The 22183-nt window shown below is 39.4% G+C and overlaps 1 protein-coding gene across 3 annotated transcripts in view; it reads left to right on the top strand.

The window, feature by feature from the left end:
- MOB2 (MOB kinase activator 2) overlaps positions 1-22183 on the top strand; it is a 136654-nt gene that overhangs the window by 43000 nt on the left and 71471 nt on the right. The window contains exon 1 of one of the 3 annotated variants that reach the window (XM_044425898.1): positions 15879-15997. The exons of the other annotated variants lie outside the window; for them this stretch is intronic. Within the exon in view, the coding sequence (XP_044281833.1) occupies positions 15900-15997 (98 nt within the window). The 5' untranslated portion in view covers positions 15879-15899. Of the gene's footprint in view, positions 1-15878; positions 15998-22183 lie in introns of those variants that run through there. 3 annotated transcript variants of the gene reach the window in all.

Below are 22183 nucleotides of genomic sequence, written 5' to 3'. Positions count from 1 at the left end.
ACTTGCCATATAAAATTCTTACTTTGTATGGTAGAATAGATGAGGAATCTTAAGAGACCCATGGAGCTTAAAATAATAGAATATGAAAAGGCATTTTGGATTGAGATCCAATCAACTTAAGACTTAGTCTGCTACTGAGAGAATGACCATACATTCTTCTAGAACCACCCCTTTATTTTTCATGATTTTAGCATGGTAGGGTTTAAAATTAATGTAGAAATCTGTTCTCTTAATAATGCTGGAAATATCCTGTTCTCTTAATTATCCTGCTCAAAGTTTCTTTAGCAGAGAATCTTTAGCTCTGCTCTTCCTGTTATGGCTGGCTGTGGAGAGAATCATTTATGTTCAATTGCAAGTGTGAGGCAAGTATGAACATGTATTAACCCAGGGCCTTGCTTGAAAAGCTGAGAGTTGGAAATGTTGCTAGAATCAAATGTTAAGGGCAATAAACAACCCTCCTGTCCAGGGAATGGTTCTGGACTTGTGTCAGTTTTAGGGAACTATCATTTCTAGAGACACTTACTTAGAACAGGCAAGCCTATAGCAAGTAAACTGGTTTGCTGCTGAAGAGTTTTAACTGGTTAGGTGCTATTTTTGTTTTTCTTTTGTTTTTAATTGTGTTTCTATGTAATGCATTTCTTTTATAGTTTAATTAAGAGGTTTTTATTTGTATTTTACTGTTTGCCACTTTGTGTACCATTTTTGGCAGGATATATAATGTTGGCATTCTATAATCTTTTGAATGTTTCAAATTGTGCCTTTTGACAGTGCAAATGTCATAACATGAGTCAAAAATGACAGATTTGTCTCAGTAAAGCTCTTCTATTTCCTATATGCTTTTTTATCAGAGTAACTTGATGATATCATTCTTCTTACAGAAGGACTTAGCCCAAATTCCTTAAGTTTGATTATGAACTCCTATTTCTTTGGACCAAATCTAAATAGAAATAGCCTTGATGAGACCCAAAATTATCCCTTCATCACTTTTTTTTTTGTTCATACCCAATAATAGTAGGACTTGAAAGCTAGATGGCACAACTAAGCTGCACCAAAATGAGGTTGAACTAGCATGGGAACTGTTTGTGTGTCCTTGGCCTGTTCTGGTCAGTTTCTGCTAGATACAATATCTGATCACAAAAATCCATTATGAACTTCAGAACATCAGTTCTTTGGCCACAGAAATTCCTCTGCTTTTGTTCAGTATTTTATATGTGTCTTTCTTCAGTCCTTAAGGCTTAATTGTGTCGATCACATTTTGCCACCTTTGAATTCGATGGAAGTTCCTGTATAAGCATTTCTTTAGAGAGCTTTTTATGTGGGTTTTTTCTTATTAAAAGAAAACTTGTATATGCTTGGGCTCAGAGGATTATGGAAATTTGGTGGTGAGGGGGAGGCTAGTGGGAGGCATATTTGGGATGAGTTTGTGGAAAGCTCTGTTAGTTACATTGCTCAGACTCATACATCAATGTCTGGCAGATACGGCAAGAATGTCAGGGCAGCCTAAATGATAGAGGGCAGTTCTGATAGTTAAAGAGCACAGTTGTCTGGGAGAGACTGTTTTCTTAGCTGGCAGAGAATAGTTGCTTTATTTGAACAAGTTTTTGGTATGAAAGATTAAAATAGCAGCCCTGAAACAGAAGCCCACTCATTTCCTGGGATAACCATTTGTGAGCTTCTAACTACAGTCTAAGTCTTAGATGAGAAGGACTTGATTTCAAGAAGGTACAACACAGTGGCTGCATTGGCACGTCATGCTAAGCCACCCTGTGAATAAACTACATGGTGTGTATTGTATACGGAACAGCCCACACTGCACCTGACAGATGATCAGACTCACCGTGATTTGTTCCCCCCCTTGATCCTTCAGCTAATATCCTAGTGACCTTCATAGCTGAACTTGTCTTCTCTTCTACTCCTGGCTCCACTTGCTGTGTCTTTTCATTCATCACTGTTTTTTCCCCCTCAGAGTCTCAAAAAAGCACCATAGGGGTTGCTCTTATGTCTTGGCCTCAGAAATTGTGCAATTGTGTTTGTTACTACTGCTGTTGCTATTGGCTTTTCACAGGTTCCCTGAAGTGCTCTTATGGGTGTTTGAGAAAACTTACCCGGTCATGTTCATTGTTTGCTTCAATTGTTCAAAGGAATGTGAATGTGCGGTAGGAAACAGATTGACAGGACAAGACTGTCCGTATCATAATGCCCTTACATCTCTGACCATGTTTGGAACATTGGATTCAGTTCTAGTCACTGCAGTTTAAAACAAGTGTTGTATGCTGCCTTAACTGGTTTCAGAAAGGCATGATCAACATACCTTTAAGTAAAATATTGTAGGGCTGGAAAAAGTGTAAATAGAAGGCAACAAAAATTACCAACATTAAAGAGCAATTATGAAGGCTTACAGCATTATGAAGGCTTACAGTATTTTCTATTTTTCAGTTTTGAAAAAAGGGCAAATAAAGGGTGGAGAGACATGATAGGGGCGTATAAACTTGTCTGTAGTATGAGGAAAGGGGATTGGGACAATCTTTTCATCCTCTCATAATATTAGAACCTGTTGTTATCCAATAAAGCAGAATGGTGGGAGATTCGGGACAGATTAAGCAAGTCCCAAATTCACAATCATGAAATATGGTGGGATATATAGTGCTGCCTTGAACTTTGGATGGCTCTTAGACAAATTCATGGAGTATAAGGCTATCAATAGCTCCTAGTCAAGATCTCCAGTAACAGAGGATTATACCTGTGTCTTAGCCATTGCTAGGAAAAACAAGCAGGAGGATGCCATCACATTCCTGACTTGCTCATGTGCTTTCCATAGACTTCTGGTTGTCTACTTTGGGAACAGAATGCTTGTCTTAAAAAGCCTTATTTTCACATGGCATTGCCATTATTTTGAGGGCACAGTTCTCTTTTACAAGTATGCTCCCTAGTGTTTTAACTTTGGGGTACTTCTCTATAGTTCTGTGTGTTGCAGAAGTGCTACTACATTAACAGTTCAGAAATAAATGAATGTGTATCCATTGTTTATGCATCCCTTTCAGGCCTGCATGCTTTACTTATTCAGTGCCTGGCTTTTAAACAGCACAACACCTTGGTATTTAGCTTTGTCACAATGAGTTCACTTGGAAGCATAAATGGTTACCTGGTAGTATTGATATAGAAGTTGGTTGAGTAAGCCAGCCAAGTGTCTTCAGAATGACCTGAGTTACTGTACTTGTGAGAAGCTTCTGACTTCGGTGTGATGAACTTCCTCCAACAGCATGCTTGTGGTTTATATACTGTTGAGGTAGGAAGCTAGTATATGGCATGCCGTGAGGGTTTAATGTCTCTGTGTAATGGGATTTCAGCAATATTTTTTGGGAAGGTATGCCCTTTGTTACTAAGCTCTTAAAGAACACCAAATCCTGAGTCATCTGGTAGCAATAAGTATTACTAAATAGCTCTGTCTGGAGAGCAAGTATTTAACAGTGCTTTTCTAGACTGTTTAACTTCCTTGTATTTTGGTCACCTTCCAGCTGTATGCCTGGGTTTGTGACCCAGAGACTGGTGAAATTTTGCAAAACAAGTTGGTGGTAAAGTATCAGGTGCATGGATCAACTCACAAGGGGTGGCTGACATGTGTTTGACAGATGGACTACAGAAGCCACAGGAACTGTGTACGCAAAAAGATGTTTGCACTGTTCTGTAGTGAGTGTCTCAATGTCCATTCATACTTTGAAACCATTTTCCTGTTTATGCTTGATAGTTGTTGACCTTTTAAGCAGCATTTGTGCTGAGGAACATTGATCCTTTAGTCTGTCTAAACACCACTGAGTGCAAAAAAGACAATTTACTCTAATTTACCTAGATGTAGAAGGATAGCAAACTATAGAAATGCTTTTTCAACTGAGTACGTATTTGGTGTTTTTTTTCCAACTCCTTTATTTTTCTGTGGGAAACTTTTCATTACTAAAATATATGCTTCATAAAATTAGTAACTCAATAACAATCAAGTTTGGTGGTGTCAAAGCTGAAATTAACTTTCTCAGGGAATTACCCTTGGGTACATTACCCTTGGGAATATGGTTGTTAATGTGTATGTTTTAAAAGGTAAACAGTATCAGAAAATCAGTTGTCATGCCATCAGATATTTACAAATGTTTCAGTAAAAACAATTTCCAAGATGCTTGAACATTTAAATTACATTGACCCAGTCACAATAGCATGTTAACTACCCTATGTACACTGGCTGATTTGTCAGCATACATCACTGGGCACAACTTCAATTATTGTCTGAACTTAGTATTCAGGTGGCTTCCTGAATACTTAATGAAGTACCCAAAACCCATGACATGTAGGATTGTGGGGTGGTTTGTTCACCACCATAAGAAGCCATCTTTGCCAGGTGTGGAAGGCATTTGAAGCCATGGTAGCAGGAGCTTAGATTGGCAAGCTGGCATCATCATGGCACCACCACCCAGCATGGCTAATGATAAAGCACAGTGGGTTATGTAAACCAGGTCATTGTATGCCTTACTGACTTTTTCTTAGCCAAGTTCACATGTAAATCTAAACCATGGTTTATTGCTGTACGTAGCACATTTATTGCTGTATAAATGTGCTAGCAAAAAGAAGCCCAGCAAACCCTCAGACTCCGTCTCACGCAAACAGAAGGAGCTCTTCCATTCAATTAGCAGGACTGTGTGCACGTGCACTCATGTGTGTAAATCCATAGTTCTGTAACAGCCACTTGGGGCACTTCAGAAACTTTTGAAACGTAAGATAGACATTTAAAAAAATATGAAGTGCTTCAGTAGTTTTAAGGGTCAGAGTTTGATGTGTTTCTTATTGCCTAGAGTAAGTTGTTAATAGCCACTACAGCCATTGTTAAAGTGAGGGCACTCACTACTTTTTACTGCATGAATTAGCAGTTGACCTGCATTAGAACTAGATTTACTACTTGGATAACTTGCTGGTCTTGTTTTAAAGGTTCTTTCCTCTCTGTCTGTCTGTCTGGTGCTTTAGAGTGCTAAAAGACAACGCCTAACATTTATGGATATTTTGAATAGTGGAGATTAATTTGATAGGACTAATTAAGTTGATTTGGTCATTGTGTCACAATTCATTGATAGAGGTAGAAATGGAATTGTACTGGTTTGAAATGCAGGTTTAGGAATCCTTGGTATTCATCACAGTGGAATATATGGATTTTTTTGTGTGTGTTATGAGAATTTGGTAGGAGTAGGTCAAGTTGTTATTAGTTTTTTTTATGTATTACTAGTTTTTTTAAACTTTCAAAGAAGACCTAAAGTAGTTAACAACGTAAACAAGTAGAATGGCTTTTGAGAAAGGAGACAAATAAAAGGTTAATATTGGAATAGTGTGGCAGAAGGAGAAATCAAGAAAAAGGTGAACACATTGGTAGTACAGATAAATTTTTCTCTGTACTGTGTTTGGTCTTACTGTGGTATCATATTGTGAGCAGCTGTGTAGGAAAAAGTAAATACAAGGAAACACTGTATTCATGGTTTTAGGTCCCTTAACTGAAGTCTGCCATCTGGATAGGGAATGGGTGAATTGTTCCTGGAACATAAAGACCGACATTCCAAGGACTGAGAATAAAATCTGCTGTAGTCAATGGAGACAAGAAGCATTTGAGCCATAGAAGAGATGAAAAGATCTGTCTTGCCTTGTACATCTTGTTGCAAGAAGAATAAGACTTACTACAACTTCTTTTCCAGGCACAAATGTTTTCTAGCTTGTTGTATCTCAATGTATTTTTGCCATGGAATGCTTTGCACATGAACATGTTAGGGCCACCAAAAGAATACCAGTGTGGTGGCCGCCCTTTTGCCAAAGTGTACAAAAGCAACTTAAGTATCCAGGGTACTACATGTTTTATCTTGGAGGGCATTCAAAAGGAACATTCTGCCTCATTTGTCAATCATATTCTTGATCTGCCTTTCCTGTCTCTGCATCAGAGGGCATATTTTTATTGTCAAAATGAATATCTATTTAAACTGCCCATAGCCAATTAACTTGATATTTTTTCCCTCAGAATTATGACCTATTTGTCTGATGTATCTCCTTGTTTCTCCTGGTGTCTTATGTTGGAGGCAACAGAATCTTTGAATTACAGGACTTACTGAAGAGACTGGTTTTCACTTTTCAATGTAGCCCACCTGCGTGACAGGTTATTTTACAAAGGAAACCATGCATCTAGTGCCAGTGCTTGTCTGTTTAACAGAGCATTGGGGGAGATCTGGCATGGGCTATTAATGTATAGCAATAGGTTTTGGGTGCTCAGGACTTGACCCTGAATACTGCAGTAAACCAGAGTTATTACCCAACCCTCTGCTTTTCATTCTTGTTATTAAAGAACTCGCTTACCTTGGTACCACCTTTCTATGTTGTTAATATTCTAGTAATTATAATTAAATCTTCTCATACACTTGTTTTAGTTATTAAAAATGGGAATTTGGGTTCTGTGCCTGAGCAGAGCAAAATCTGGAACCCTTCATAGAGCCTGGAAGTCCAGTGCCCAGTCCTTAAGGTGCCTATTCAAGTGAATATGGATCCCTCTATGCTATTCAATGCCTTTTTGGCCACTGAAGAGTTTCCATTGTTTAGAACCTTCTCCTTGCATTCCTTCAGTAGAATACTAAAGTTAAGCCTCCTGGTCTTTTCTTTTACTTCGCTTTCACTGTTTTTTAAGTGTTTGGTATTGATGTTCACTTCCACCTTTGGTTTGATGAAAGCATTTTATGAGGCAGGCATGCCACAATGGATTTTGGATGACCTTGTGGGAGCAGATTCTCTTGATGATGGATGCCGATGTTTGAGTCTTTAGAGCAGGGGTGGCAACTGTGCCTCTCCAGATTCTTTGGCCTACAAAACTCCCCATTATCTCCCACTATTGACTATACTGACTACAATTGATGGCAGTTTTAGGTCAAAAATTCTGGAGGGCCACATTTATCTATTACTACTCTTAAGCTCCACCAGTTATATAACTCTGCTTTATCTTAATTTTGGCAGCCAAGTCTGCTTCTAAGTCTAGATGCTATGGTGGTCTACTGTAGTGATTTGTCTGACTTTATGCCTGGGTATGGCAAGTATGAACCTGCTTTTGACAGCAGATTTAGCTGTGCCCTTGTTGCTGACTTGACTCAGACTGACTCAAACTTAGGACTGAAGTCAGACCTATATGACAATCAAAGCAGTTATTATAGCCAGAACATATATTGTTGGTTCATTTATACCATATCTCATTTGAGAAAGAATACAAGGCAGTTTTCATAGAACTGCTTTCAGGGACAGTTTAAACAGCAGGGGCTTGGACCCAATGGCCTTCATGGCCCCTTCTAACTTTACTATTCTATGATTCTATGAACTGCAAACAAAAGGAAAATGCAATCTAAAAACAAAATGAAGCAAAACAGTCAGTAGCGGAATGCACAATAAAATCACCACGATGTGACAGTCCTCTTAAATAACTGTCTTCACTGCTTTCTTCATCATAAGCACTGGTACTGCGGGGGTATCTCTTGAGATACTGCTGTACCTTGTAGGATGCCACAACACAGAAAGACCCTGATAGATCTCTGTGCCTTATCACAAATGGCACTGAGGCCTCTGAAGTGGAGTGAAAGCTCCAGACAGGCTTGTGGGTGGGTGATACAGTTCCTGTGACAGTCTGGTCCCAGGCTGTTCAGAGCTTTGAAGGCCAAAGTCAGCATTTTGACTTTTGAAGTGAATTAGTTAGTGTCTAATAATTGGTCTGATAAACCGAAATCTGAATTGTGCCCCCTGACAGAAAGAGGATACGTATGCAGCCCTACATAGAGTGTGTAATGGCATCTGTCTTTTTTAAACCTGAAGAAGGCCCTCTATAATCAGAGTTTAGTGCCTATGGGTCTATCAGATCGAGTTCTTTCTGGCACAGGGTTCTTCAAGAGACAACTGCTGGCCTTGTGCAAATAAAGCTCCTTTCTCATCCTCTGAAGGCCATCCCACATGGTATATATGACTACATGGAACACTTTCCTCTGCTGTGTTGTTATTGTTATTTTTTTAAATGAAAAGTGGCTAGAGGCACACAGAAATTGTTGGGGAGAAGCTTTCTCCTTAGACATTTCCCCTATGCAATAGTAGAGCTGCTTTCCTCTGTGAGTGTGTATGAAAGTGGGAAAATTGCACACAAGTGGCCGTGAATCAAACAGTAACAAACAAGCTCTGAAATTAAATGTCCTTTAAAATGAAGATTCTACAAGTTATTACATGGTTATTTTAGAAGCCCCCAAGAGAAAAGTTCTGCTCTTTAGGTTATGTCCTCTATGCCCTTACTCCAGTATGAAGGAATGAATTGCTCCTTCCCTCCCCATTTCAGGCTATTGAGCTGGCATGTTAAAGCAGGTAAAATATTGTTGTCATTTTATTTGTGTTCGTACCCTGAGATTTCTTCAACTCAGATGGAGAAAGACTCCTTGTTAGTATTTTTCTGGAGGTTGAGGGCAATGCAAATGTCAGCTAAAGTGAGTCAGGCAACGATTGCTCTCCCTTCTTGAATTCATTCTATTGCTCTCCATCCACAGTACTTTCAGGCATTCCTCCTCCTCCCAGATTGTGTCACTGGCTATATTTTGCAGCAAAGCCTTTTATACCAACTAGGAGTGCCTGGGTGGAGCAAATTGGCAAGCTTTGCAGTTGCTTCCTGTATACGGGCAAATGTGGTGCCTGTGCATAATTATCTGATTGTTACTTTTCTGTGGAACGAGAAAAAACCTCCAATAAAATGCCAGCTTTCCTTCCGCACCCCTTTTATTAAAAAAAAAAAAAAAATATCCATGACGCAACTTGATAAACTTGGATTTCTTAGTAGTAGTACTTTCATGGAATATTTAAGAACTTTGGCCACTATCCAGAATGTCGTTAAGCATATCTGTAGTCTGTGACATTTGTTAGTAACTGCAGTTAACCGATCTCTTAAAATGCAGACTATGAGACTTTCTACTATATTATGAGATTGTATGTAGGCTTCTTTAAAACTTTATAGTAAATGGAAATTTTCTGTATTGCTCAGTTTATACTTTAGTTGTTCAGTTACTCTTCAGACTTAGGGTAGCTTTTATTTAAACTGGGTATGAGAAATAAGTTTGAAGAGAGAACCCACAGTTGGTTGACTTTAACAGTTTAAACTATTTATTAAGCAAATTTAGAAATTGATTACTCAGAAAACTGTGTTACAAAATCAAGGATAAAATGAAATATGTAGCATTAGAAAGAATCGGCTAAAGTAAGTTTCAACATATACCTGCTATACTACTTCTATGTAGTATGTTTCTGAATGTCTGATTACAAAAATGTACAGTGTTGTTCCCTTCATGTAAACCCTGGCACTGTAGCTGTATCAGGAGTATGACACTCCTGCTAGAACAAAGAAACCAAAGACCAGACCAGATGTTCCTTTCACCCTGTCTGCTTTTGCTCAATGCATTCTCCATTTATTTATTTAGGATATTTTTATCCCGTCTTGTACCAATTGTCTCTGGACGGCTTACAATGTGATAAATACAGCAATCAATAGCAAGATAAAATACAACTGAGGATGTTAATTAAACACTAATTAAAATACTTAAACTTTAAAATATTGGGTAAATAAAAAGGTTTTAACCTGGTGCTAAAAAGCATATAACATCAAAAAGCATTATAGGAAATGGAACCATGGGGGCAGGGAGATGCCTAAAGTCATAATTCCCTTCCAGTCTTAATCTCGGGATGAACCAGTGTCTGAACACCTCTCAATATGTCAGGTTGATTAGGCAACCCTAAATTTCCAGATGAAGGTTCATATAGTCAAAGCTATGGTTTTCCCAGTTGTAATGTATGGCTGTGAGAGTTGGACCACAAGGAAGGCTGAGCGCTGAAGAATTGACGCTTTTGAATTGTGGTGTTGGAGAAGACTCCTGAGAGTCCCTTGGACTGCAAGGAGATCAAATCAGTCAATCCTAAAGCTTAAATACTTTGGTCACATAATGAGAAGGAAGGGCTCATTGGAAAAGACCCTGATGCTGGAAAAAAGGAGAAGGGGACAGCAGAGGATGAGAAGGTTAGATAGTGTCATGCAATGAACATGAATTTGGGTGAACTCTGGGAAACAGTGGAAGACAGGAGGGCCTGGCATGCTGTGGCCCATGGGGTCACAAAGAGTCAGGCACGGCTTTGTGACTGTACAACAGCAACAACAAATTTCCAGTATCCAGACTCCCTAGCAGAAGTTAAGAATCTAATTTTATCACCTTGGATCTAATCTTTCTTAGAAGCATCACTTTTTCTATAAGTCCTTTGTATTCTACAAGTGCTATGCTGCTGACATTTTTTCCTAATAGATATTTTTACATATGATGACCTAGCCAATCCTGTATCAACCTCCCTCACACTGGTCTAAGCTTAATATTATATTTTGTATTTTTGGTTGGCATTTGGAAATAAATTGTTACAAAGAAACAGACTTCTATTTTTCTTGAGCAGCTTGACTTTGGGCTAATGTTGAATTTTTTGTGCACAATCTTAGACCACTTTTAATTATGTTATTGTCACATCAACATTTTTAAACCCTTGCAAACACATCCCTTCCTAAATCAGATACTTAGTGTCATTCTCTCTGTTTCTTGCATCCTCAAAGCATCCTGAGCTACATTGCTTCCCAAATCACTTACACTTGTTATGTTTTCCTCTCCAATGATCCATTGACCAGATTTAACCTATATTTCTGTTTCTTGGAAGCTGGTGAAAACAAGTAGTTGAGACAGAAGTTCATTTGATTTTCAGACAAGACCCTCTAATCAGATTGGCTGCAGAATCAGTTCGAGTATGCAATCTAGAACTCTGTAAGGAGGCAGGCTTGTGCAGGAGCCAGGTTTCATGATCACAAGGAGCCCCAGTGACAAAGCATCAGCACACAAGTTTAGAAACAGGACAAAGAGGTCATGGTAGTCAACTCTTCCTTCCCTTCTCATACTAACAAACTGTAAATAAATAACTATAAATATGAATAAATAAGTAGACATGCATTCCCACTTTTCCTAATAAATACCAAATCTAATAATAGCAGTAAAAATATGATGGTAGAAATCCTGCAGGATTGGGGTGGGGGGCAGGGACTACCTAATATATTGCCCCAAGTTCCATGTGTATGACTAACCCTCAGTTGGAAAGAAGTAGTGGGAATACACTCAGTATAATCAACTCCTGGATTCTGGGGGGACACGATCATCCCCTTGAAGCCAAGACTGCTAACCTGGAGAAGCTAACAGAGGCAGAGAGGGTAGTGGATGGGTAGGAGGGTGTGCTTTTGAAGAAGGAAATGGAGAGAGGAAGGTATTCCTTGAAGAATGTGCCCCCAGGGGACTTGAGGTAGTAGTAGATTGAAACATCAGAAACACTGACAGTGTGGTAAACTGCCTGCCTGGTATTAGGGCGGCAGTTAGCACATGCCATTTAGCTACTTTTGTAGATAGTGCTGCTATGGTGACGTTTATGTTTGTGATCCATGTTGACACCAGTAATGTGGGAAAATGTAGTCAAGAGGCCCTGAAAGCCAAATTTTGGTTGCTAGGCAGAAGTTTGAAAACTAGAATACCTATCAAGGTGACTTTCTCTGAAATACTATCAGTTCTACACACAGGGCCAGCTAGATAGGTAAAGATGAGAAATCACAGTGTGTGAATATAATAGTGTTGTAGGGAGGAGAGGGTTCAGATTTCTTAGGCAGTGAGGAACATTTTGGGACAAGCCACATCTGTACAAGAGGGATGAGTGCCACTTGAACTGAAATAAAACCAGACTTCTGACAACAAACAAACGAGAGTGACAGGTTTTAAAGTAATATTTTGAGGAAAGCAGATAGGAGCAGGGAAGCATCCATTTTGGGTAAAATTCTACAGGATGAAGATGAAAAGGTTTCTGATTATCAGAATATAGAAGGTGAGGAAATGCTCCATGAGAACATGGTGAAACATGATAACTAATCCCATAGGTGCCCAAACAGAAGTTGTACGTACTCCAGACATCTGGAGAGAGACACTGGGTACAACTGTTGATTTTGCAGACGGTGGCAGTGATTCTCAAGCTAACTCTGGTTAGTAATGCATAGGAGGAGGATGTGGCAATCCACTTCTGAATTTTCTTACCTTGAAAACCATATGATGGAACAATCCAAAATAGAATGAGAGAATATGCCAGAAGATGAGACTCCCAGGTTGGAAGGCACTTTATGAGTTACTGGGGAAGAGCAAATCTAAGTACCGCTATTGCTAAAGGTGCTACTAGATCAAACCTGAAAGGAAGTGTAGTAGTCAGCATGCACAGAGGTGAAAAGAAAGGCCGATGTCACACAATGCATCCAATCGGGACATGGAATGTGAGAAGCATGAATCAAACTGGAAATTATAGAGCAAGGAATAGAAAGGATGAACATCACTGTACTTGGTATGAATGAACTCAAGTGGACTGGAATAGGACATTTCCAGTCAGACAAAGTATTTTACTTTGGAAATGACAAAGCAGATAGAATCTCAGATAGTTTGCATACCGCAGGTCAGGAAGGATAGCACCATGTCCAAGAGGTTAACAGTATGTTTAACAAGGAGTGCCAAAGAAGCTGTTAGGGAAAAGAAAACTTCCTTCAGAAAATGGATATCTTGCCAAAACAAGGAAAACTAAATGGAGTACAAGTTTGCACAAAGGAGGTGCAAGTAGACAATAATGCTTTCAAAAGGCATTTTGAAAAGCATATCATTAAACAATATCAAGGTGAACAATTAATCTTTACATATATCAGAAGTAGAGAACCAGCTAGGGAGTCAGTTGGACCATTAGATGACAATGATATTAAAGGAGTACTAAAGGAGGATATGGAAATTACAGAGAAGCTTTTCACCTGTCCTCACTGCAGAAGCATCAGGACATATTAGCTATGCCTGAATTGATGGTTTCAGGAAGCATTTCTGAGGCATTAAGTAAATTGTGATGATAAAAAATGAAGGTCTCGACAGATTGAAAGTCAATAATCACTGGGCCCAGATAGTAGCCATTCTGGAGTTCTTAAGGAAGTTAAATATGACATTGCTGATACTGTTACAACATGTAACATCTCCTGAAGGCCAGCCTCTGTGTCAAAGGATAGAAAAATGGGCAGTATAATGCCAATTTCTAAATAAAGATCCGGAGGAATCAGAGAAATCACAGGACAATTAGCTTAGCATCTCTTCCATAAATTGTTTGAAAGAATTATAAAGGGAAAATTAATGAGCACATAGAAGGACAAGCCCTGCTGAAAAAGAATCAGCATCACTTTTGCAAAGGCGAATCCTATCTCGCTACCCTTTTAGAGTTCTTTGAGTGTATGAAGAAGTATAAGGACAAGAGAGAGGGAACAGATGCTGTTTACTTGGACTTCCAAAGGCCTTTTGACAAAGTCCCTCACCAAACACTTTTGCACAGACTTAGCAGTCAGAGAATAAGAAGATTGGTCCTCTTAGGATTAATACCTGGTTAAAGGACAGAGAGCAGAGGGTAGAATGATAGATTTTCCGAAAGGAGGAATATAAGCACTGGGGTTCCACAAGCATCTGTATAAGGACCAGTATTTTTAACCTATTCATAAATGATGTGGAATTAAAAATAAGCAGTGAAGTGACCAAGTTTGCTAACAATCCTAATCCTTTAGGGTGGTTAAAATAAAAAGGGATTGTGTGGTGTTTCAAAAAAGATCTCTCCAGCCTGGGAGAATGGGCATCAAAATGACAAATACAGTTCAACTTAGGCAAGTGTGAAGTGATACATGTTGAGCCAAAAGTCCCGACATCAATTGCAAGTTGGTTGGATCTGAGCTAGGAGCGAATGAGAAAGGAATCTTGAGAGCAGCCTGATGAAAATATCAATGTTTTCAGCATCTGTGAAAAAAGACAAATTTCATATTGGACATAAAATAAATATTTGAAATAAATTAGGAAAAGAATTGCAAATAAAACTGGCAAGATCACACTCCTCTGATACAAGCCTATGGTGCTTGGAATACCCTGTATATTTCTGGTCAAGTCATCTAAAAAAGGATGTCATAGAGCTGGAAAAAGGTGCAGGAAAAAGGCCACTGAAATGATCAAGAATCAAGATTAACTACCCTTTGAGGAAAGGTTGTAACATCTGAGATTTTTTAGCTTTTTTAAAAAAGCAAGTAACAAAAGACATAGTAGATGTGCAAAATTATGTATGGTATTATAGTATCCTCTCATAATAGCAGAAGCCAGGGACTAAGGTTGTATTGATACTGGGAAGGTCAGCTCATTTGATATTGATCAACTTTCTGCCCATGTCCAGTCCAATAAGTAGAAGTGGGCTGAGTGGTTTCTTCCACAGACTTCCTTCTCTAAGAAAGTGTTGTAGTTCACTCATCTTTAAAAAATGCAAAGGAAATGTGTACAAGTAAAATTCACATAAATTTGTACATATTTTACACATTTTGTGCAAATTCACCCCTGTAAAACCTATTAGCCTAGTGTGAGTTGGATAAAGTAGCCCTGTCTGTGTGAAGGCCTTGTGCTTTTTGGATGCTGAGTTGTGCCAATCAGCTGATTTTTTGCAAATTTTATAGTGGCTTTTGAATGAATAAATTGATACGTAACTGAAGGACAGAAGCCAGCAAGCTGGTACAACTTGTCCAATAGTGAATTGTACCAGCATAGGACTGGAGAATTGGAATTGAAGGTGGGGGCAGATTTCTGAAACTCCATAAAATTTGCACTTTCCCATCAGATTCCTCACACATTCCTATCAGGGTCATCCCATAAAGTTGATTGGTGGGAGAGTCAGAGCAGATAAAAGGAAATACTGCTCACAGAACTCATAGTAAATTGTGGAATTTGTTTCCATAAGTTGTTGTAATAGCCACAGATCTGGATGCCTTTAAAAGGGTATTGGGCAAATTCATGCAGAATAAGACTAGTAGCCATTAACTCTTCTGTACAGAGTGTAGCAGCCCTTATGTAGGAACAGTGCAGCTACTATAGCTTCAGTGCAAAGTATGTGTAATCTAGGTCTTCTGAGAACTATTAAAAGATTGCATAACAGTCACAGTTCTGTATTTTGGAAACTGCATGGATCAGCAGCAAAGTGTTCACAAATCAGGGAGCAGGGGAGTTGCACAGGAAGCGAATCTAACAGCCTAATCAGGGACAGTGTGATCCAGTGATTTATGGAGCAGGCTGCCCAGGACTTGGCTGCTAGATGCATTCCTTTCTCCATTAGCCCTTCTGCAGTATGCATGACTTCAAGAGAAGTTTGTTGTTTGTGTTAAACACAACTCAGTTACAAACAAGTCCTCTTTGGCACTTGCTGAAATTGCTCTGACCCACCTACTCTCTTGTTCAGTTGTCTCAAGCTTGATCTTTTCTTGACATTAAATAATCTGGAAATGACTTACTCTGCTTTGCTTCTCATATGTCTCTGTCTCCTGAGGCAGTTATGAATACTTGAGTAATAAGTCAAACAGGTTAGAGAGGAAAAGGGTATCTTTGAATCTGCTTGAAGACCAATTAGAAAAGGAAGGCAAAACATCAGGCTTGATTCTTCTACACAGGTATTCTTGGAAAATTTTGAAAGTAGCTTTTTTCATCTCTTCCTTGTCCCTTTCTTCAGCTGCCAAATCCTACTTCTTTTTAGAAAGGATTTGGAAAAGTTTTAAGGGTTTTGCTAGTAAAGAGGTGGAGTATTTCACATCCTCAGGCTCTTGTTTTGCCTGCGGTGATTTCCTTCCTGCTAATTGGCAGTTTCTGATTGTTCCCAACTGATGACTCTGTTAAACAGGAAAGAGTTTCCCCATGAACAAATGCCTTTCTGATAAACAGGTGCTTCTCTTCCTAATGCTCTGGGACACAACACATTTCATTCTGGATTTCTTCCTAAATTTTCTGTCTGCAAGTATGAGGCTCAAGAGGAATGGGTCTTATACATTGAACAGGTAAGGAAGAATAGCTGCATCCTTAATTTTTTTTTCTTACTCCTCTCCTCCCGCAGTGGTATGCAAAAGGGGTAGGTTGTGTCTGAAGTTACAACAAACTGCTTTTCAGAGTGTTTCTGCTACTTCTATTGTCACAATGGCATCAAATGGCATTTGCTGTATTTTCATACTGTCTTTTACATTAAAAGACAAAGTATCTGGTAGTATGGGGTGAGAACTTGCAAAGCTTTTTACCATTTTTGTGTCCCTTTGCAAAGTATTTTGTTCTTCCTAAGCTTCAGAAGGAAACAGATACTGGGAGAATGTAATGTAGTCTGTCCGGTGCAGTAAGGTACTAGAACTTAACCTGAGACCATGGATTTTGATAAGGAGTTTTGGGAACGGCTGGGGCTGATAATTGCTCAGTAATATAGATAGTAAAATATGTTTCATAATGTCTACCCTTGGGAAGTCAAGAGCATTTTAGATAATAACTTGCTTTAAATATTTTTGATAAGATTGGCATATGTTGAGGAACCCTGTATTTTGCAGTAGCTCGCCATCATTATTTCACGGTTAGAATTTTGCCTTTTGCTTAATGCAGTGAATTGAGTACTGGGCTATAGCATTTATAGCCACCTATATTGATTGATTCATTTTATACCACCCAATAGCCAAAGTCTGTCTATATAAAAAATGTAATTCATTTTTAAAAGATGACATTAACTGTTAAATGGGACTTAACTGCAGAGACAGATTTCACTGCAAGGTTGCTTAGTTTTTGAACTCTACACTTTTGCAGAAAAGGAATGATTGTTTACATTTAAACCAAATTTCATGTTTGAATCTTGCATTTTTTTCCAAGTTTGCTATAACCATGCCCACTCTTCCTCTGATGAAGAAACTTGTTAGGAATAATGATATTTTGAGCCAGTGTATATGGCATATATGATTATATGGGGTCACTTTATCTGCATTCCATGCCTCATGGAACTGTGCTTATGCAGCTGAAGTCTTGTGCAGACTATGAGATCAGCTGACATAAGAAAAATACTTTCTAATGGATTTAAATCTAACTAAACTAATCCATGAATATGTATGCCTAATCTAAGATGAATGCTAGAAGGAGTAGCATTCTCTTTTATAGCCTCCCCTATGGGCTGGCAAGGCAGCAAGCCCTATGGCAGTGGAGCTTCTCATGTAGTGTGACTTTCATGTTGAGTGTTACTGGAGCTTGCCATGGTGCTGAATTACATCCCCAAAACAGATTTGCAATGATGAAGTGACCTGTATAGCTCCTATGAAGCTCAAATTAAAAGTTGTAGTAGATAAGGAGCCCCACTGGCATGGCTGTCAACAGCCTCCCCTACCTATAAGACTCAGGCAGCAGCATCACAGAGGCAAGGGAACAGGGTTGCATAATTATGGTGGCTACAGCAAGCCACAATGCATGCCTGTTGGGTTTCCTTCATTACTCACACCTGCATGGCTTGCTATATTGTCCAAATATGGACACCTTAGCTTGTTTGGGGTGGGCAGCAGCCCTCAGATAGTCAAAAGCTTAGCTCATGGGGTGGTTGCAACAAACCATAGTGATTTGTTTCTGCCTTTGTAGTAGTGCAAACTAGGTTAAAGTCTTAAAGAGAAACACAGGAGAATTTGATATTTAATCAGAGTAGACCAAGCACCTCTGCTACAATAAATTCTTGGTACTTTGTGATAATATATAAATGTTAATTTCAGCTATGGATGTTCCCAATTCCTAGTCATCCTGGTCCAGCCTCCCTACCCTCCAGCTGTAGGACTATAATTTTCATAATCACAAACCAGCACAAGCTGGCTAGGGATAATGTGAGTTGTACCCAAACACAACTGTAGAGCACCAGGTTAGGGGAGGTTACTGAAGCCCACTTCCACTCAGATTACTTTCCAATAAGACAACATGCCAAACTCCTCTTCCTACAGCAGAGTATAATGTTCTTCTGCTACCTATGACTGCTTCAGTAATTTCAAACCAAACAAAAAAGCCATTACGAGAAGGTATTTTGCCTGATACATCATCATTCCTTCTAATAGCAAATGAAAGTGATGACTGCTGCCAGAATTGTAGCCAAAATTATTGCTGTTGTTATGTGCTGTCAAATTATCTCCAACTTATGGCAACCCCGTGAATGAATGCCCTTCAAAATGTCCTGTCAAAAAAGGCCTATTGAAAAATGAGGGAGGGGTATTAATGTATAACACCAATTCTAGCTTGTTTACTGGCTGCCAGCATGTTTCCAGCCCAATTTATGGTGCTAGGTTTAACTTATGAAGCCTTAAACACCTTGGAACCTCAATACTGATGGAATGCCTCTCCTGGAATGAACCCATCCAAATGCATCTCAGGCTCACCTCAGAGGGCCTCCTCTGAAGCAGGCTCAGCAGTGGCAACAAGGGAGAAGGCATTTTTGCTGGCAACCTCCCAGTTGTGGAATGATCTCTTTACTTGAAGTCCTCCTCCTCCTCCTTCGCTCCAGGGTTGGTGTATTTGACAGCAAATTATGGGAATGTAATATCAATTGTTTTATCAGATCTCTCAATAACTGTCCTCAATAGCTTAAATGTTTTACATTTTGTATGCTAAAAATTTTATGTAATGTTTTGTAATTTTTGAGAATCATTCAAAAAGGATAGGCTACAGGGTAATGCAGATATAACCACAAAGTGAACTTAGAAGTTTATAGAAGATGGGCAGAACGTAAGTTGCTCTATGTAGGTACTATGTGGCTTGGACCTACACAGACTTTGAGATCATCTTTGGATGCACTTTTCTGTGAGATGCAGTGAGCTGTGGTAATGCTGATAATTTTATTTTTAATAATGCTTTCTATCAATTTACCTGGAATGAATATTAAATTGAATTACCTGTAATGTCTTGGATCCCTTTTATGAAAGTTCTGTTACATTAGCCACTTTCTGATCTGCAAAGGCTGAGACAAGGTACATACTCAATGAAGAAATTTATACTTGAGTTCCATAAGAATGGTTTTGTGGATACCGTACAGATTTGTGTAACTTGTTGATTTTTGATTTGTCAGGAACATCTAAAACTTCATTTCTTGTGGCTAGTAGTTGCCTCTCCCTGTCTGAAACTCTGTTTAGGCACAGGTATCTGCCCTGTATCTTCAGCAGTGGAGACAGATACAAAGTATTTAATATGTTTTTCTACAATCTCATTATCCTTTAAAACACTTTTAAGTCCCTTGTCTAGTGGACTAGTTAGATTTTTTAAAATTGTTGTTCTTAGCCATACACCCTCAGATTTTCTTTTGTGTCCCCTATGGTTTGCTTGCATTTATTTTGCACCTTTTCTCCTCCCTATTTCAGAATAGTTCCATTTTCTAAAGAAAGAAAAAGATTCCTTCTGCTTATTGGCCATCCTGGGATCCTCTTGGACTTGAGAGTGCCTTTACTGAGCTGCAGTATAACATTCTAGCTGATTGCATTGGAAACATCCTTCTTGCATGGGGTCTTCCAAAGCCTTATGTTCTCCCTGCTAGATACTTAATAGCAGTGGCCAGCTATTCACCTTATATCACATGAAGATAATTAGTAATTTATTATGCAAGTGTACTGCTTCTTGATTTAGAATAGTAATTCACATTCAAATCAAAGCTTATTAAAGGATTTAGTTGATGCTAAATTTTATTTTAATATACAGTGGTACCTCAGCTCACGAACGCCTCAGTTCACGACCAAATCGGGTCGCGAACGAGATTTTCATAAAAATTTTGACTCAGGTAGTGACCTCTGCATTGGAGTGGGGAGATGGCCACAATCTTGCTAGGGGTGGGTGGGTGGGTGGGGAGATGGCGAGATCATGCCTGTCTTTGGTGCACAAGCGCACTTGTGATTGCTCCCGTCTTTCCTGCATGAGTGCAACTGCGATCTTGGCCATCTCCTCCCCAGCACGATCGCATCCTTCTCCCCCCTGAGCATACCTGTGATTGCGCCCATCTCTCCCCGCCAGCATACCCACGATCATGCCTATCTCCTCCCCATCCCCCGGTGTGCCGAGATGACGGGTGCATGCAGGGATGACGGGCACGATCGCAGTCATGCTGGGGGTGGGGAGAAGGCCCCGCTTGTGCTTGGGGTGGGGGGGGGGGGGAGATGGCTGCGATCTTTGTTGTTCTTTGTTACTTTGCTTCACATTTTTCTGATTAAAAAAATAGTTACAGAATGGATTAACCTTATTTATGTTGAACCTTATGGGGAAACTTACTTGGCTCACAACCAATTTGAGTCATGACCAGAGTCCTTGAATGGATTAAGTTTGTGAGCTAAGGTGCCACTGTAATTGTAGTCTCATCTCCTAAAAATAAACTTAATAACCATCATCATTTACAAACCTCCAAATCAACATGGGCAAAAAGAATTTACATTTCAAACATTATATTTGAAATGGAGCACATTTAAATTCAAAATGCTGCAGCTTTGAAAAAGGTAGTATTGTGATTTCCAATAAGCTGCATGTGGACATTTCTCTTGGTGCCCACTAGATTCCTTGCTCTTCCTGATTTTTTAAAGTTTAAGTGTTCAGCCAAAACCAAAAAACTGGAAGCAAAAGAGCCCGCATCCTGTGTGCATCATCTTTAATTTCATGAATGCCTCTGAACCCCAGATAGTGGGTGGCTGCAGCCCATAGCTTTGCTTAGGAGCCTGCCCAGCCAACCAGAAAAAAACATAAATGATGTGGCTAAAGAAATGGTGAGGAACAGAGAGGAAGGGAGTCATGCCTCTGCTGGAGCAACCCTTCTGTGAAGAGGAGCTAGAAGGAACAGACAATGCCAAGGAGCCACCCAGGAGAATTGGGGTAGACTGGGCCCTTAAGGGATATCACTGTGAGGTTGACACAAGAGGAGGCTGTGTGACCTCCTAGCTTCAGAGATCACTGTTGCCTCTAGAGTTGGATCTAGAGAAGAAAGGAGAACTTCTCAGAAGTAAGGCCCTCTCCCAAGTAGGACTTTACCAAAGAGCCTATAACATACTGCAGCTAGAAGGAGCTTGGGAATATTTGGCTATATAAGCGTTCAGTTCTAGTCTAGCTGATGCTAAAACAAATCACACTTTTAACTCTGGTGCCTTTTACCTTGTTTTCCAGAATATGCTTTGTGATTAACCCTCTGTGTTATTGATTCTTGGACTCCTGCTTGACTCTGCTTGTGAACTGCATGAAGTATCTTGATCCCGTATTGAATAGAATCCTTTGTGTTTGACCTGTTGCTTCTTTAATTTTCTTGCTTTTAAAATTTCTCCATAATCTGCTCTAATGTGGAGTCTGATCAAGTCATAACAGAACAGGGGATGCCGTGTGTGTAGGGAGTGCTCCCTGTTTAAAAGTAGTGCTGATTAATTGGTTTGTTTGTATCATTGTGGAGTGTTTTTCCTCAGATTTGTTTGTGTATTTCTACAATCATCTCCAGGTTGTCTTTTGTGAAATATGCTTATGGAGACAAATATGTGATTGGCATTTGTGGTTCAAATCCCACTTTTTTCTCCTCCTCAGTTTCTTGGCCAAGTTACTTGCCTCTGAGTCTCATCAGTTCGACTTCTATGAAATTGGTGTTGGAGCAGAAGACTGAATTGAAAAGAATGATTGTGTGGTTTTAAACTCTTCCCCCCACCTCTTCCCTATTCTTAATTCTTGGACAAACTATTTTCCTTGAGGCTCACCTTTTGGCAAACAGGTGCTTTGACTAGTTATGCCCACCATGGCAGACATTGTGTGACAATGCTCACAATGTGCTCCTAAGATTCCATATGTGCCTGGCAGGACAAAAAAAGTTGGATTTATACGAGAATGGATAAGAAGCAGACTGAATTTGGAATTTGGAATTCTAATCTGTGTTTTATAGCCTGCCATCCCAATTTATGGTTTGAAGTAAATGGACACTGAGCCACCACCATTCCTGCCTTGACCTTGCATGAAACTTTATTGACTCGCGAGCGCTAAAGTGCTTATTTTGTATATTCAACATGGTCAGTCTTTCGAGTGTGGGGGTGCTACTCCGTTTTAACAAAAATACTTGGTTTCTAAGTTAAGCAGAACATGTACGGGAGAGAATCTCTAATTAAATCTCCAGCTATTTTATGTTTGTCTCATCACAGGTGGCCTCTTAGCATTATGCAATGGAAAAAGTTCTAAAAAATAGCATTTACTTG

Source organism: Varanus komodoensis, unplaced genomic scaffold, assembly GCF_004798865.1.
Source record: "Varanus komodoensis strain SLA01 unplaced genomic scaffold, ASM479886v1 scaffold16, whole genome shotgun sequence".
Classification (NCBI taxonomy): domain Eukaryota; kingdom Metazoa; phylum Chordata; class Lepidosauria; order Squamata; family Varanidae; genus Varanus; species Varanus komodoensis.
The sequence above is the reverse complement of the archived record's forward strand: the minus strand, read 5'-3'. Positions and strand labels throughout refer to the sequence as shown.